The sequence below is a fragment of the Peromyscus californicus genome, unplaced genomic scaffold, assembly GCF_007827085.1.
Source record: "Peromyscus californicus insignis strain IS unplaced genomic scaffold, ASM782708v3 Scaffold_6__1_contigs__length_162567912, whole genome shotgun sequence".
Lineage (NCBI taxonomy): Eukaryota > Metazoa > Chordata > Mammalia > Rodentia > Cricetidae > Peromyscus > Peromyscus californicus.
In genome coordinates, this window is record NW_026294584.1 from 152,133,981 (window position 1) to 152,150,768 (window position 16,788).

Genomic DNA, 16,788 nt, shown 5'->3' on the forward strand with positions numbered 1-16,788 from the left:
CCCCAATGTAAATTTTTCCAGGATAGCTAATTTTCATGATGTAACATTCATCCTGTATTTGTCTATTTGTCTCATATATAAATCATAAATTTTTAGAGGGGGTGTATAACCATACTTTCAATCCTACTTAAACATGAAACTCCAGACAAATAATATATCACCCCTGAAACCTTGTTATTCAGCACTCACTAATCTTTCCTCTCATGATTCTACAGGATAAGCTCTTTTTATGTACTATGTATTACAATTATATATTGTCTTGCATAATTTCACCTCAACTAAAATTTTGATTGGTTACATCAGTTTCTCCCAAGTAAAGCAGAGGAGGAGGTATATTCCTACTTTCCCATCCTATGAATATCTGAATGTGGAACAAGCCCTACTTGAGGGAAAGTGCAATTGAAATGCCCAGCTGCAATTAAGTATATGGAAGACATTTAACAATAAGTTAACACCTAAGGTAGTGCTTCTTATGTGTCAGGCCCTGTTGTAAATGCTTTTCATTGTCATAAAAAACCTGTGAAGTAGCAAAATTCCTAACTACATATTTGGATTAGTAAAGCAAAACCCAAGAGACATGAAACAAATTGCAAGACATAGGCAGCAAGAGGCACAGCCGTGTGATGAGGTTCTAGAATGTGGAGTATCAACCAGGAGTCTGTAGGCTCAAGGTCATCTCTTCTACAGCTTCTCAGATACCTGTCACTCCATAATCCAGGTCATAGTTTAATCAAGATGTCCTTCACCCTTCCACAGGCACTTTTCCTCACATCTGAATTCCTCTAACCTCAGCAAAGATAGAAACCCCTCCCAAAAAACAGTATCTCTACTCACCATTAAGAGTTCCTTGGATGTTTTTGTGCAAAATCTGCTCTACTTGCTGCCTTTGGAGACTCATGCAGGATTCCTCTGCAGTGGTTCCCAGAAGTCCCTTTCCTTCTTGTCTTACTTTTGCCACATTCCCAGATGGGTTAAAATTATGTCTCTATTTTCTTCTCAGCAAAATTTCCCATGAAATTTGCTCTTTCTTAATCCTCAAGAGTCTCATTAGTGTATTATATCCTAATGTTTCAGTAGAACATCTTTATAGTTTTAGGTCTGATGTATGCAGAAATTTTCTCTCCCAACTGTCTGCTCTCAAATAACCAACACAACATGGAGACTTAAGATCACTTATAAATGCTTGGCCAACAGCTCAGGCTTGTTACTAACTAGCTCTTACAACTTAACCCATTTCTATTCATCTATGTGCTGCCCCAAGGCTCATGGCTTTTACCTCTATTCCATTTTGTATGTCCCACTCATTCTCTGGTTGGCTGGTGACTCCTGACTCCACCCTCCTTCTTCCCATCATTCTCAGTTTGGCTGTCCTGCCTAACTTCCTACTTGGCTACCAGCCTGTCAGCTTTTTATTAACCAATGAGAGTAATACATATTCACAGTGTGCAGGAGGATTATTCCACAGCAGTCTGATGTCTATTCAGGTCTTCTTCAGGTTCTTTGGGCAGGATGAACAACTCAGGGACATTTCCTAGTCCACATTCCATCTAGCACAAAAAAGAACTAGATATAGAAGGTCCAGAAATATCTATCATTTGTGCCTATTTCCTTACAATACAAAAACTATGATCTATTGTTTAAATATTTGAATTTCTCAAGTATACATTATTTCTTCTTTAAATCCTTAAACAATGAATAGCGTAGGTTTAAACAAATCTAGGTCAATTGTAAATGACAAAGCAACTTAGGTAGAGCATTTAGGACTTTGATAAATGCTAGAAATTATATGTACCGCTTTACAACCATCTTTGAGTACCCAAAACATACTTGGTCCAGAATTTCCCAAAGATAGCAAGATCTAAAGATAGTCAAGTCTCTTACATAACGTGACATAATGTGTATACATGACCTACAGCATCCTCTTATTTTCCCATGGTCTTCTCTGGATTACTTTTATAATAATACAATGGAAATGGTATATAACCTTACATTATAATATGTAATACATTAATTAATATATAAATACTTTTACACTAATACAATGGAAATGGTACCTAATCTACTGTGTTACTCAGAGACTGATGGCAAGAAAGAAAAATCTGTCTATATTCTGTAGAGAAAAAATTATTTTCAAAGTATTTTTAGCCCATGGTTAGTTGAACTTGTGGCTGTGGAGGTCACAGGAATATTCAAGTGTACTTTTGTATAAATCATATTGTCCTCTTTAGCTGTGTTCTCAAACATTACATGCATTTTAGAACTTAAAAAAGAAATGCTTATTCACGGAAAAAGAAGCAAGTCCTATAATGAATCCATCATGGGTATTTGCTGTTTCCGTGGAGATCATTAAATACACACACACACACACACACACACACACACACAAACACACACACCTTATTAATTATATACTGTATTTGAGAGAGATACGTATAGTCTCTATGTTTACATTCTTTTATTCTCTTCCTTTGTTCTGAGATTCTCCAAGCCTTTTGTGCTGCTGCTTATTCTGAAGTAATTACCAAGTTACAGATAAAAATAAGACAAGAGAACCTACCTACTCACTGTCACCAGGATCACAGCTGGGGGGGGGGGGGGGGTGTGAGTAAGGACTGAGACATGTGAGATGTACTGTTATGGTCACCCTAAGTTCCCACATCCTTCCTACACTGTTAGCATCAGAAGACTCCCCTTTCAACTGTGCTGGCGACTTGAAAGCCAGAACTGACTCCTGTCTGGATGTACTGAGCAGCACAGATTGCTTCCCTACTCCTGGGTGTGTGCATTCAGGTCAAGAGCTGATTGTAAGTAGTATTTCAGAGGATGTTACATGCTGTGAGGCACTGAAAATTATATTGTAATTAATGGTATAGAGAGGAAAAGAAAAATAAAACTGGCTTGCTTACCACAAAGGTTTTTTTCACATCACTGCCAATGCCTCTCTCTTCCCTAACTCCCTTCTACCCCTTCTTGAGGAGAAGCATCGCTGAATGGAATCAAGAAAGAATCATGACTCAGGCCCCTGCAAATTGATGCTTTCATGGAATATCTCTGAGACACCCACTGCTAGGCAACAAAGGAAACCATCCATTAAAATCCTGTCCAAACGGGTTATTTCAGAATTTTCAATCACTCTCAACCCTCTGGTTAGCTGTCCTTAGAAACAGATAACCTTCCTCACAGATGGACTGGAATGATAAGTATAGATTCACCACCCACCTCCCCTCCCACATCTAGACAGAGCTTTTCACATCATCCATTTCCCTCTCCAAAATTGAGAGAAGAAATTGTCCATGGATACCCAGAGACCCCTTTGGCCTACCATGCAGATTCTGTGATTCAGACAACATACCATCTACCATTCTTCAGCTAGAAGTTAACGTGAAACAATGCAAAACTTCAAACATAAAAGAAAAAAACCCGGCATTTGAAGGATAAATGACATGCACAGACTCAAACAATAAGCCAACAGTGTCATAAGCCAACAGGACCTATCTAGTCTCAATGGGAAAGAGGCCTGCTTTGTTTGTCTTGCCCATCATGAGCTACGCCCCACTACCAATTTTCTGACATTCTCTGGTATAAGTTTCACAGAGACACCTGATTCATTTATGTACTTGTCTTTGTTCTTACTGGACGGGTCTTTCAGATGAGTGTCTGTGGAGCTTGTTGCTTGAGTCCTGTTATGGGTACTCTTGCCAAAGAACAATTCAGAGTCATTTCTCTCAACTTGGCACTTTGGAGAACAGCTTTAGGAGTAACCATTGTATAGAAGAAATGTTGTGGCACCAGAAGAGATGATTCTGAAGAAGATGGAGATGTTGACAGCCTCTAAAAGTGTGCATCTGGACTCACATCTGAGTCACAGTTTCCTGAGCCACCACAACTACAGACACAATGCAGAGAATCCTGTGTGCCCCCTCCTTCTCCCTTTGGATCTCATGGCCAAATAACAAGACAAGGCTTCATGCCCAAAGGCATCCAAACACAGTCCCATGCCTTTGTAACTGTTTTCTCTCCAGACCTAAGCAAAAGAACATGGTGGGGGTGTAGATCCCTGAGTTTCTTTATCATTACACTAGAATTTGTACTTAGTGTCTTACAAATTTCCATAATGTAACTGTCTTATTTCACAAATAAGGGTCAAAATCTCCTTTATTTTAGTTTAACTGCTGATACCTACAGAGATGAATGCTCACAAGGAGCAAACAGAACTTGGACAGAGTAACAACCAAGGCACTCAGCATTTCTTAAAACTGAGAAAACAAATTCAAAGAGTGTTCTCAGAATTCCTTCTGTCATTGTGAAAGACCTTCATGGTTCTTTAATATCATTATAACTCAAACTACACTAATTTTCTAAGCCCTTATTTATTTTTTATTTTTATTTTTTACTTGCCAGTATAACAACTTTTACAATATTTGTACTCCCCATTCTGTTAGCCAGCCACATTCAGTATGATGTGTGACAGCTTAGTTGCTAGTCTAAATTTCTACAATAGGAACATCTCTGACAATTTGCCCAATTTGCCTAAATATCAAATCAGGATAAAATTAGCTACTGAGTAATAAAAATGGTATTTGGAATTTTCTGGAATACTCTGAGTCTAAAGGTTAAATGCATTTGAAAAGTTTAATGTACCAACTAAAGGTACCAAAAATCACGAGTAAAGAAAGGAGTCTCCCAGACGACAGTGGTTAACAACGACTGTTGCCTACACAGTTGCTCTGTGCTTCAGTTCACAGGCAACACAAGTCCTGAGCCTGTGCACACATAGCTGCCTATTCTAGTGACTTAACAAGCAATTCATGAAAGTAACTTACCACCAATTCTAAATACATCTCTTCATATTTTAAAGAATTGTATAACTTCTATTATAACACCATCTACTGCTGTTGAATCTTCTCTATTGTTTCATGTTAAGATTTATTTTCCTATTCTGCATAACAATTAATTTCAGCATCCTCAGTACCCCTGGCACTGAGGATATGGTTCAATGCTGTTCTTTCCCTGGCACACTGCTCTGTAATTGGAGTAGACCATCGCCCATTCCATTCTCCATTCTATTTGCTCAGATCTAATCACTTTTTACAACGTGCCTCCATGAGAAGGTCTAATAATAAGCTTTTTATAGTTGAGGCTAAGGAGTCTGAGATTCTTGTTTATATTCAGTAAGGAGCCTCTTGTGACATTTACTTAGGACTCACCAACTCTATGGCATTCATTCTGAAGACCTAAAACTTCAAGTTGGAAAACAGCAAAGATATTTAAGAAGATTTTCTGTCTGCTGTGAGAGAGTGTCTTCTATATGTGACAGGGCAACTGCAGCCAGGAAATCTCAGCACTGTGCTTGCCTAAATACAACATCAATATGAGAACACCAGCTGACATGTTCAGGGGAGGGGGGAATTCTCGCAGCTTTATTCCCAGAGAAGACAGAGGCAATTCATGGTTAGTGAGAGATGAAGAAACAGTCTTCTTCAGGGATAGGTCCTGATAGGTCATCCAATTCCAAGAGGTCAGCCCTGAACACAGAGAAGCAACATTGAATGAACTCAGTATGCTATATTGATAAATTTAGATAGATAGATAGATAGATAGATAGATAGATAGATAGATGTCACAACAATACGTAAAGAAAAAAAGGGCATGAATTTGGAAAGGAGTGGGGCTTTGTGGGGGAAGAATTAGAGAAAAGAGAGAGAGGGATAATGTTAACATAGTACTCATATATGAAATTCTCAAAAAAATAAAATTAAGTGATTTTAAAATCAAGTTCTAAATGACAGAGAGGGAGTAAGAAGAAGGTGGAGAGGAGGAGGAAGATGAAGAGGAGGATGCAGATGCAGCAGCAACAGCCGAAACTACTCTAATAGTCATGTGATAGCATTCTTACAGGACCTGAAGAGACTTTACCAATACTCAGATTCCACTACGCCAATGGTTTACACAGTTGATTCCCCTCATTTATTCCCACATGCAGTCAGCTACCTTTTGGACTCATATGCAGTCATTTCCTTATTTATTTCATAGTAGTGGAAGTGTTGCACACTAATATACTACTTCTAATGATTTTTGTTACCTCTTTTGATCCTTGAGAAATAGCATGCTTTAATCACCAAGTATACTCCATAGAAGCTCCTCATCATTAGGAATGATGTTAAGCTTGTAAGCAGGGCTAGTAAGCTCAGTACAAACAGAGTTGACTTTCTTTAACAGGTGATTTTTGCAGCATACAACTATGCCAAATAATATGAAAATTAAATCCTGTGTATAGCTCCTACTGGCCTGCTTATGCTGGACAAATATAAATGCTCATTAGCATCAGTGTCTCCAGATTACTGGAAAGACCATTATAAGGAAAATATCCACATGCTTATGGCCATGCATCCCAAGCTATGTGGGCAACCTGTCAAGTCCATAAGAATTTACATGATATACGTTATTTTATTCAAAGGATAAAACAAAAAAAATTGTTTTGCATTTACACAAATACATTGCATACATGTGCAACCAGTTATTAGGAGTTCTCTTTGATACATCTTAATACTGAGTTTTCAAAAATAAAAGTGTTCCCAGCAATCAGAAGGTTGAAGCAGGAGGAGGAGCAGATCAAGGCCAGCCTGAGCTACAGCAAGACACTTTGTGAATAAAATGCTTAGGGAGGTATCTTTTCTTATGCACACAGAATGTATTGCAATGATTATTTGTTGAATACATGCTTTAAATTCTGTGTGTATGTGTGTGTGTGCGTGTGTGTGTGTGTTTGCTTGTGTGTGTGTATGTGTACCATGTGTGTGCAGATGCCAAAAGACTGTGTCAGATCCCCTGAACTGTAGTTATAGGCTGTTGGGAGTCACCTGGTGTGGGTTCTGGGAAACAAACCCAGGTCCTACAAGAGTAGCTGTCTCTCTTAACCACTGTTCCTATAGAAAAGGTTTTAAATAACACTGTTTTGCTTAAAATATGTGCTTGAATATCTTTGACATATATATAATAAAAATATACATATAGTATATTTGACATATATATAATAAAAATATACATATAGTATATTTGACATATATATGCTGTGGATATTGCTCTGTATAAATAAAATGCTGATTGGCCAGTAGCCAGGCAGGGAGTATAGGTGGGACAAACAGAGAAGAGAATTGTGGGAAGAGGAAGGCTGAGTCAGGAGATGCCAGCCCACCATCCAGGGAGCAGCATATAACAGGCACACAGGTAAAGCCACAGAATACGTGGCAACATCTAGATTAACAGAAATGGCCTGAGTTTAAGTGTAAGAGCTAGTTAGTGGTAGGCCTGAGCTAATGGCCAAGCAGTTTTAAATAATATTAGTGTGTGTGTGTGTGTGTGTGTGTGTGTGTGTGTGTGTGTGTGTGTGTGTTTATTTGGGTCTGAGTGGCTGCGGAAACACAAGGATGCAGGAGCCGGGTGGACACAGGAAAACTTCAACTACATATATATAATAAAAAAGGAATTGTGTGATGGCATACTTTATAAACATAAGTTTTAAAAAGTGCTAGACAGACATTTCAGAAGTTACAAATTGAATGCTGGATTATTGCTTTTCCTTGTGGAATAAAGAAATTATGACAAAAGCTTCATCAATTTATCATTCCCCTGAACTGCTGAGCAAGCTGGACAATCAACACCCAATTGCAAAAACAATGTACAGTACTGTGTTTATTACACACACCAGAATCCCTGCAATGAAGTGAAGCCTACAATTTAGATGAAGGACAAATTTGTTCTTGGTGAGTTTGAGTCACATGAAGCCCTTCTGTTTATAAATGATAAAATTACAATGTAAGTAGAAACATAAAGAGTGACTCTTACGAAGTCTTCACAGAAAATCTTTGGAGACATATTTCCCTCAGATTATTAAAGAAACTGGTCAGAAGAAACTATATTCTATCAAACCACCAAAGCATATAAATAATTTAAACTGTAATAAAAAACATGCTCAGGTAGAAATCCCCCTGGGTTGCTTGAGGGTCTTACACATCACTCTGTTCCACACCCTGATGGTAACACTCCCCAGTGGCCATTCTGGCTTATATGCAGTAAAAAGATTTTCTTCATATGTGTAAATGTGAATGCAAAATTATGTAATTTGCACTGGAGTAGAGACTCAGTTAGTGAAGTGCTTCCATCCAAGCATGAAGACCTGAGTTTCAATCCACAGCATCCATGTGGGTGTGGTAGTATGCAATTGTAATCCAAGCACCAGGGAGGCAGAGCCAGGAAGATATTTCTTGGGCCTGATGGCAAGTTAGGCTAGCCAAATTGGTAAACCCCATGTTCAGTGATACTTGGTCACAAAAGGCTGAGAACAATTGAAGAAGCCATCCAATGCTGGTCTCTGACCTTCACACACATGCAGATAGATATGCACAACACTTATGCATGTATACCACATACATATACAGATATGCATAAACCACATATGCATGTTTAGCACATATACACATATATATATATACCACACATGTAAAAATATAATTAATTTTAAAAGAAATTTCCATTGTTCCAGAAGTTACTATGAAGATCAGAGCTAGAGATTTAGCACCTACCCATGCATACATTCCTAGGGCACCTTTTGGAGGCAGTTGTTTCTGAGGAGAAGCAACTTATTTAAACTATTAATATATAATATTGTGTGAAATCACACATTAACTGTGAAGCAGAATACAGAGTATAGACACTTTAAGATAGAACATATTGGGTATCCTAGCACATGCTCGAAATCCAAGCACTCTGGAAGCTGAGGTAGGAAGATCTCAAGTTGGAGGCCAGTTTAGGTCCCCCAAAACAGAAGCAGCCATCAATCAAACAAACAGAAATACAGAGTCTAAAGTTTAAGAAATGTGATTATTGATCTCTTCAGGTAGCTGGAAATATTTGTTAGGGTTTTGGGTTTTTTTTCTGCCTACACGTTATTCCTGAGTAAAAATCAAAGACTGAACATTTCACAGCCTTTACCACACCAGGGAATTCCACACTAAACCTAGTGGATTATTTTCCTTGTTAAGACAAAATTGAAAGGTTTTTTTCATTATCAAAAATTCTGTAAACAGAATTAGGACTTCAGAATTAGAGAAATATGAATGGGACTCTCTGGTTACAACTTCCTAGATTACGTTTTTATTTATTTATTTATTTTATTTTTTTGGTGGCACTGAACCTCCCTTGGATTTTGTTTTTATCCACAGAGAAAATAATTTTACTGTCTTTCTGGAGGATAAGAAGATTATCATGAAGCGTTTAGTGTGGTGCTTGCCAAAGGGCATAGACTTCCAGAGGGCAAAACTCTGATTGGCTCCATCAGCCGTTTGCCCCAGTGCACAGAGCCGGGCCTAGCAGGGGAGTTAGACATTCTTTATCAAGAGTGTCTGGGGGTGTTCTCAGAGCTGCGATTCTTCTGGCTGTAGCTTTGGGTCTTTATTATAAAAAATACTCTGCATAAAGGTTAGAGACATAGTTCAGTAGTAGAATACTTGCCTCACATGCATGAGCCCCCCCCCCACTATTACCCAAGCCAAAAAGTTATTCTGCATACTCCTGCTAATAGTGCCATTAAACAAAGTAAGTCCAAGAGTGTTCCCTGGGTGTGTGTGTGTGTGTGTGTGTGTGTGTGTGTGTGTGTGTGTGTATACATATACATATATATATACATATATATGTGTGTGTGTGTATATATATATATATATATATATATATATATATATATATATATACACATACATACAGTGTTATCTGGATATATCAGGCCTAAGAGGCTGAAATCCTATTGCTGTCAAGGCAAACTCCTGGATGGGTGATATTTAATGACAATATGTGGTATGGTGCCTGTAAAAAGAGGATATGTGTAGTGGGTAGTCATTTTAGCTTTGATCTGGAAGTTCCAACCCCCATTGAGCCTTCGGCAACTGTCACGCCTACAAGGCGGGGCCAAGGGAGGCTCCAAGAGACCAGAATCGGGATGGGCAATCGTGCGCTTGGTTCTGGGACCGTGGATGGTGGAGGTTGACCGATCAGAGCTCCAGAGAACACCACTGGACTGTGATATACCTTCCCCAGACCCCATGACCTACCTATCCCTTCATTTGTAAGTTACCCACTAAATAAATCTTCCTTTTAACTACGTGGAGTGGCCTTAATAATTTTGCCAATATCTGGCGCCCAACATGGGGCCCGAACCCATGACCCTGAGATTAAGAGTCTCATGCTCTACCGACTGAGCTAGTGGGTAAATTACAAATGAAGGGATAGGTAGGTCGCGGGGTCTGGGGAAGGTGTATTGCAGTCCAGCGGTGTTCTCTGGAGCTCTGATCGGTCAACCTCCTCCGTCTCCGGTCCGGAACCAAGCGCATGCTCGCCCATCCCAATCTCGGGTCTCTCGGCGCCTCCCTTGGCCCTGCCTTGTAGGCGTGACAGTTGCCGAAGGCTCAATGGGGGTTGGAACTTCCAGATCAAAGCTGGAATGGCTACCCACTACAGATATGAGTGAAAATTTGCCTCAAAATCAAAGGCAAGTGGCTGAAGGGATATCTCTGTAGTTAAGAACCCTTACTGCTCTTCCAGAGGACACAAGTTCAGTGTCCAGGACCCAGATCTGGTGGCTCACTACTACCTGTAAGTCCTGCTCCAGGTCATCAGATGCCCTCTTCTGGCCTCCAAGGGCACCTACATACATGATGCACACACATACATATTAAAGAAAGCAGAAACCACTCACAGAGCCCCACTCTTCCTAAGATTTCTAACCCCTGGACAATGTGAGAGCAGAGCACCTACACACCACACAGGTGGGAAGTGAGTGCATCAGAACTCAAGATGGACAGTTCATGGCCACTGCTGTGTGAGGGCTAAGTGCACAGCATCACTCTTGAGAGCCTTCTACTCCAGCACATCAAAGTACTCAGTAAGCATTTACTGGATGGATGAACCAATGAAGAAATGGACAAATACTCATAAATAATGACTGGTAGTACACTCATACTGTTACTATTACTTTCCTATCTTTAAAGTCAATACTTTGTACTACAGCATAGATTCATGAATTTATAAGTTCCAAGAATATCATCAAAAATAATGAAGAGTGTGGAAATGAGTAATGGGGAGCAGAACTGTATTTCAACGATTTTTAGCAAATTTTAACATCGATTTATGTATAATAATGGGAAAATTTGAAACTTATCCAAACAGAGCTAGAGACTAGAAAAGATAAATGAGTCTGAATATTTCTAAAGTTAGGGGACATTATTAAACATGGATGAAGTACATTGTTACTATCTAGTTCCTGGTGGACTGGTTCTAAAGGGATATTGAATGATAATGTTGATGCATGCCAACCCGGAAATTTTATGCTTGATTATATCTATTCATCTCCCAAAACATTAGCAAGCTCACAATGAAAGGAAATGTAGATAAATATCATACTTCTGAAAGTGAAAAATTATAAGCATTCCCATTGTCAGGGAAAACATGAAGCCTCCTCACTGATAGTGAAACTATGTGATAATCTTCTTTCCCCTGTTGAATTTGATAACAATTAAAACAATCCCAAGGGATTATCAAGAAAATGATTTCAGATAAGAGTTCAGATAAATGATTACAAGATAAATATTCAAACAGCCACTAAGCAATTAAACTGAAAGCCTTATTTTTCACCTCAATAGAAAGAAGAAATTTAATAAAATCTAGAAGCATTTAGAATTTTTTATGGGATAGAAAATGATGTCATTCATATCCAGTATAAAATCCTACAGTGTACACACAAATAAAAATAAAAGCGAATCTTTTAAAACAATGGCAATGGAAACTGGGGAATGTAACAGAGAGAATGGGCATGCCACTTGCTTTCTGGTACTGATGGGATAATACTGCCAATCATTCTGGGGAAAAGAGGGCAGAGCTAAGGGAAACTAGCAAATTTCAATGTTGGTCTTAGAAGGGAATAAATAGAAAAATATCATAAAAGAATGGGTGAAAACTTCATGTTAAGAGATCATTGTATCATTAGAGTACTAAAAACTATGCTTTCAAGATCAAACTCCAGAATCAAAACAATCAAAAAAGAAAAAAACACTATAGAGTGAGTAATAGTTCATATAAAGTACTTAAGCATTAAATACATTATTAAAGTGTACTGAATTTTTCTAAGACAACTTGTAGAGGAATGAAAGTATACAGAAATAAAATAAAAATGAACAATGAAATTGAGCCATAGTTTTCAGAATCCTTCACATAGAGGAGGAGGGAAGGAGTGGGTGTGGCAGGTTCAACCTTTTGACATTGCAACAGAATGTCATTTACAGAATTTATGCTTCAGAACCAAACAAAGGCATTACCAAAAATAATCTCCTAACCTTGTACATCTGTGAATTTGTGTTGGATTACATGTGGGCCACAGGTTGCCCATGCCTGGTGTTAGGCAGCTTTGGACCTACCTCACTTTCTAGGTTTTAAATGAATATGAACTACAATTAATTTGTTTTAACATCATAATCTCTAAAAATATAAAACAAAATAACTTATTAATTTCATTTTATTTATTTATTTGTATGTGTCTGAATCTCTCTCTCACTGTGTGAATCTGACTCTGTGTGTGTTTGTGTGTGTGTGTCTGTCTGTCTGTCTCTGAGTGTGCTGAGTGTGTGTGTATTCTCTGTGTGTGTCTCTGTCTCTTTGTGTGTGTGTATCTGTCTGTCTGTCTCTGAGTGTGTGTGTATTCTTTGTGTGTGTCTCTCTTTGTGTGTGTGTCTCCCTCCTTCTCTGTCCACTTTTCCCCAATGCTAGGATTACAGATGTGTGACACTATGCCAAGTCTGTTCTCTCTCTCTCTCTCTCTCTCTCTCTCTCTCTCTCTCTCTCTCTCTCTCTCTCTCTCGTGTGACGTGTGTGTGTGTGTGTGTGTGTGTGTGTGTGTGTGTGTGTGTTCGTGCCTGTGCTCACAGCACCCATGCAGAAGTCAGAGGACACCCAGCAGGATCAAACTCAGGTACTCAGGCTCAACTGCAAGCACTGTTATCTGCTCAGCTCTCACTGGCCCAAAACAAACTTCTAAAAATTGTCAGAATATGATGATGTCCTCTATCTCACCAAGAGAGTGTCTTCTCTACTTCCTAATAACTTCTAGATGTGAACTTGATATATAGGAACACAATATTTAATAGCTGGGTTTTGTATATATAAATTTTCATCTCACCCTTCCAAACACACATGCATCTGACAAACATAAGGGTCTCAATTATAAACGAAGCCAACTGATAGAGGGAGTGTTTCTTACTGTCTTGTCTTTTCCACTTCTCTAGGAAAATAAAGGAAAGTCTGGAGTGTTTCCCAGTTAAATTGAATAACCTGATCCACACACTGGCACAGATGCCAGCCACAAGCCTTGCCAAACCTGCCCCTCAGACTCCTCCTCACGAATCCTGCATCCTACATAAAACCAGGACAATTCAGAGAGCCACAATATTAGGGTTCAGCAAGACGCACAACAACGTAAGTCAAAATCTGTGCCACAGACTCTGCTACACATCCCTGTAAGGCATGGTGGTTTTACTATGCAAACTGAAAATCAGTTCCAAGTGGAGAACTGCCATTAAGGAAATGTTTTAAGAAAAATCATAACAACCAGAGCTATTAGTAAAGAACCTTCAGAGGGAACTGTTCCTACCCTGTGGTAGAATATAAATCAAGAGCTAATTAAAGTGTCTGCAAGAAAGGACAGCAGAAATGAGGCAATGTTGCCAGAACATAAAATTATGGTATCCTCATACATTTTATTTATAGGTAATCGTGGCATTACAAATTGTGTCCCTCAGTTCTGATGATAATTTTTTAACAGAAAATTTCCTTCTTTGTTTAATTTACCTAAGAGCATGTTTTAGGATCTCTGACAAGTTTTATCTCCATCTTTTGATTTTTGCCTGTTGATCTGCAGCTGTACCTGATCGAGGTGACACTCAGCGATGACAGGAAAAGCCTGATCAAAAAGTCGTTTGAGCAGTTCTCCAGACTTCACAGCCAAATTCAGAAGCAGTTCTCATCGCTGACTCTCCCAGAGTAAGGCACAGTCCCCTCACCTTATTTGGCCTTCAGAGCTTATTCTTGAGCGAAGTGGGAAAATGATGGCGAAGAAGAGATTTCCTGCTTGGGAGCAACACGCAGTGTCTGATGCAGGACGCTCTCCCAGCAGAGCCTGAGCAAAGAGCCCTTTGCAGCAGAAAGCAGAACATAGTTGGCAATTTTCTTTTTTTGCTTCCAGCCATTGATTTTTGTAGATGGGAAAAAATCAGAACCTCTTTCATTTTTCATCACTTATTGGGAAAAATTGTTTTATTTCCCTGTTTTAAAATTTAATCTTCTCAGTTGTTTTCTATAAAAATGGAATTGAAATTGAAAGTCAGAACTAAATCAACATGCCGACTCTTTTGACAATAACTGAAATTTAGAAACATATATAAGCACACATATATACACATAAAGAAGGATAGGGAATTTCTGTGCTGGGAGTATAATAATATCAGTTGGTTTATTTATAATTCACATGTGCTGTTCTCAAGCCAAGGTCTTCTTAACCATTAATTACTAAGCTTGCATGACCTAAATGTTATTTATTTCATGTACATTTTGAAGGAGTTGATGAGATCATTTTGTAACAATAGAAAAGATTAAACATAAGCTAACTATAGTTACAATGAGAACAACTACTGTTCATCTAGTTTGGAATATTTGTTAGTTAAAAAGGGGCAAATTTAGGTCTTTGCTTTTTGTGTATAGCAAAATTGTATTTTAACTTGAAAATTGTGAGTTCCCCAGAAATTATGCTATTGGCAGTCAGACGAACCAAATTTTGATTTTTCTTTCATCTGCACTAGGGTTTTTGTTAAGCGAGCCAACCTTCAATGTTGTTAGTGGCCACTTATGACATGACAGGCTTTACACATGTCGATTCGTATTTGTTCTTTGGTTTAGTCACCTTCTAAAACATAAATACAAGTTGTCACTGGGTGAAGAGATATTTTGGAATATTGAAAAGGTATGTTTGCTGTTGTCATAGACATTTTGAAACATGAACATCTTTAATACCTAGAACACAAGACATTAGACAGCAGTTCAGGAACATGAGAGGAAAGTGCATTCATTCTGGAAACTTCCATGCACAGGTTTAGGATTTTTTTTTTAATAGAATCAGAAAAAAGAAACATGAGCAAAAATCTTCAAACTTCAGCTGCAAAGTTCAACATTGAGCGTTGTCATCATATCCACTAACAGTCATGAAACCCTATAAATTAACCTCTGTTAAAGGCTGCCCTTTCAAGCCTCTTGTGTACTGTGGAGAACTTCAGAAGTGTGAGCACCTCTTTCCACATGCCTCTTCTCAATTTCCAGCCTTAGTTAAGATTCTGCTCTGCACATGACTGCTGCCTGGCAATGAAGCTAAGTTGATGTTCAGACCGTTCATTTAGCCTCATGTGCCCTGAGCGGCTCCTGTGGGCTGGCACTCCCAAAGGGGCCAAGATTGGAGATCATATATAGAGATAAAAAAGAGGACAAGACTTCCTCTGACTCTTACATTTACTGAGGGAAGCCCTAAGTGACTTCTGTAAATCCCACCTGAGAAAAAAAATCAGGAAGTCACAGTCAGGAAGAATGAAATTCTAATTAGTCACAGCCTGCAATAGGGGGCTTCCAATGAGCCATTTGTACTTCCGGTACCCTCCAAGTGTACGCAGGCTGGGAGATTTTCTTAGAACGAATGGCTTTCATTAAACTCGTCTGCTGGATGAGGTGAGATTCTTTTTCCTCTTCCTGATTTTCTTCATGCTTTCCTCTCAGCCTCAGAACTTTGTTGTGTGTTCTCCCAGAATCTAAAAAACATGCAGGACCAAACCGAAAGGAAAAGGAAACCCTGGTGTTAGTACTGAGAAAATGAATTACCCTAATTATTAGAACAACTCTATTTTCAAATCAGGACTTAAAAACACAAAGAATAAACAACAAAAAAAAAAGTTGTTTTCATTTGCCTGCTTTTCCCCTCAACAAAATTAGAGAGAATATGATAGTAGTGTCAGGTAAAACAGCATAAAGACACTTTTCACTAGTCGATATCCACATGGCATGTAGTAGATGAGCTTTAGATGGATTGAACAACACTAGTACTGCCCAATTCAATTCTGTGCACATATTTATACTTAGAATTTTCAGTATCTATAAAACATCACAAAGATTGAATTGTTTCATTATACAAATATGGAAGTTTTGCACGTAGAAGTATGAGTTATATTTAAAACTAACTTAGGCAATCTAATTCCAAGATCATTTCCAAAACTGTCACAATATGTGTGCATGTGTTTAATTACTTTATATTATAGACTAACTACATATTGGTACTAACTTTCATAAGTAAGCACAGACCAAAAAATCTTACTAATTTAATGCTTATATTAATAAACTATTTTAAAATATTAAATGTTACCTAGTTACTAGGTAATAATTTAAGTATATAGATTTATCCATTCTGCACCTTCATGACCTTTTTAACAAGTAGCAGGGATACCAGGCAGGGGTGGAGCATACCTTCAATCCTAGCCCTCACGAGGCAGAGGCAAGTGGATCTCTGAGTTAGAGGCCAGCTTGGTCTATAGAGTGAGTTCCAGGACAGGCAACAAAGCTACACAGAGAAACCCTGTTTCCAAACAAACAAACAAACAAAAACAAGTAGCAGGGACTGCCCTGACTTGAAGTCACCACCTGCTTCTGTGTGCTTGC

At 38.5% G+C, this 16,788-nt stretch overlaps 1 protein-coding gene across 3 annotated transcripts in view; it reads left to right on the plus strand.

The window, feature by feature from the left end:
* Positions 1-16,788, plus strand: part of Pik3c2g (phosphatidylinositol-4-phosphate 3-kinase catalytic subunit type 2 gamma) — a 326,663-nt gene that overhangs the window by 237,082 nt on the left and 72,793 nt on the right. For all 3 annotated transcript variants that reach the window (XM_052721754.1, XM_052721755.1, XM_052721756.1), the window contains 2 exons: positions 13,326-13,515; positions 13,958-14,079. In XM_052721754.1, coding sequence (XP_052577714.1) covers positions 13,326-13,515; positions 13,958-14,079 — 312 coding nt within the window. The remainder of the gene's footprint in view (positions 1-13,325; positions 13,516-13,957; positions 14,080-16,788) is intronic.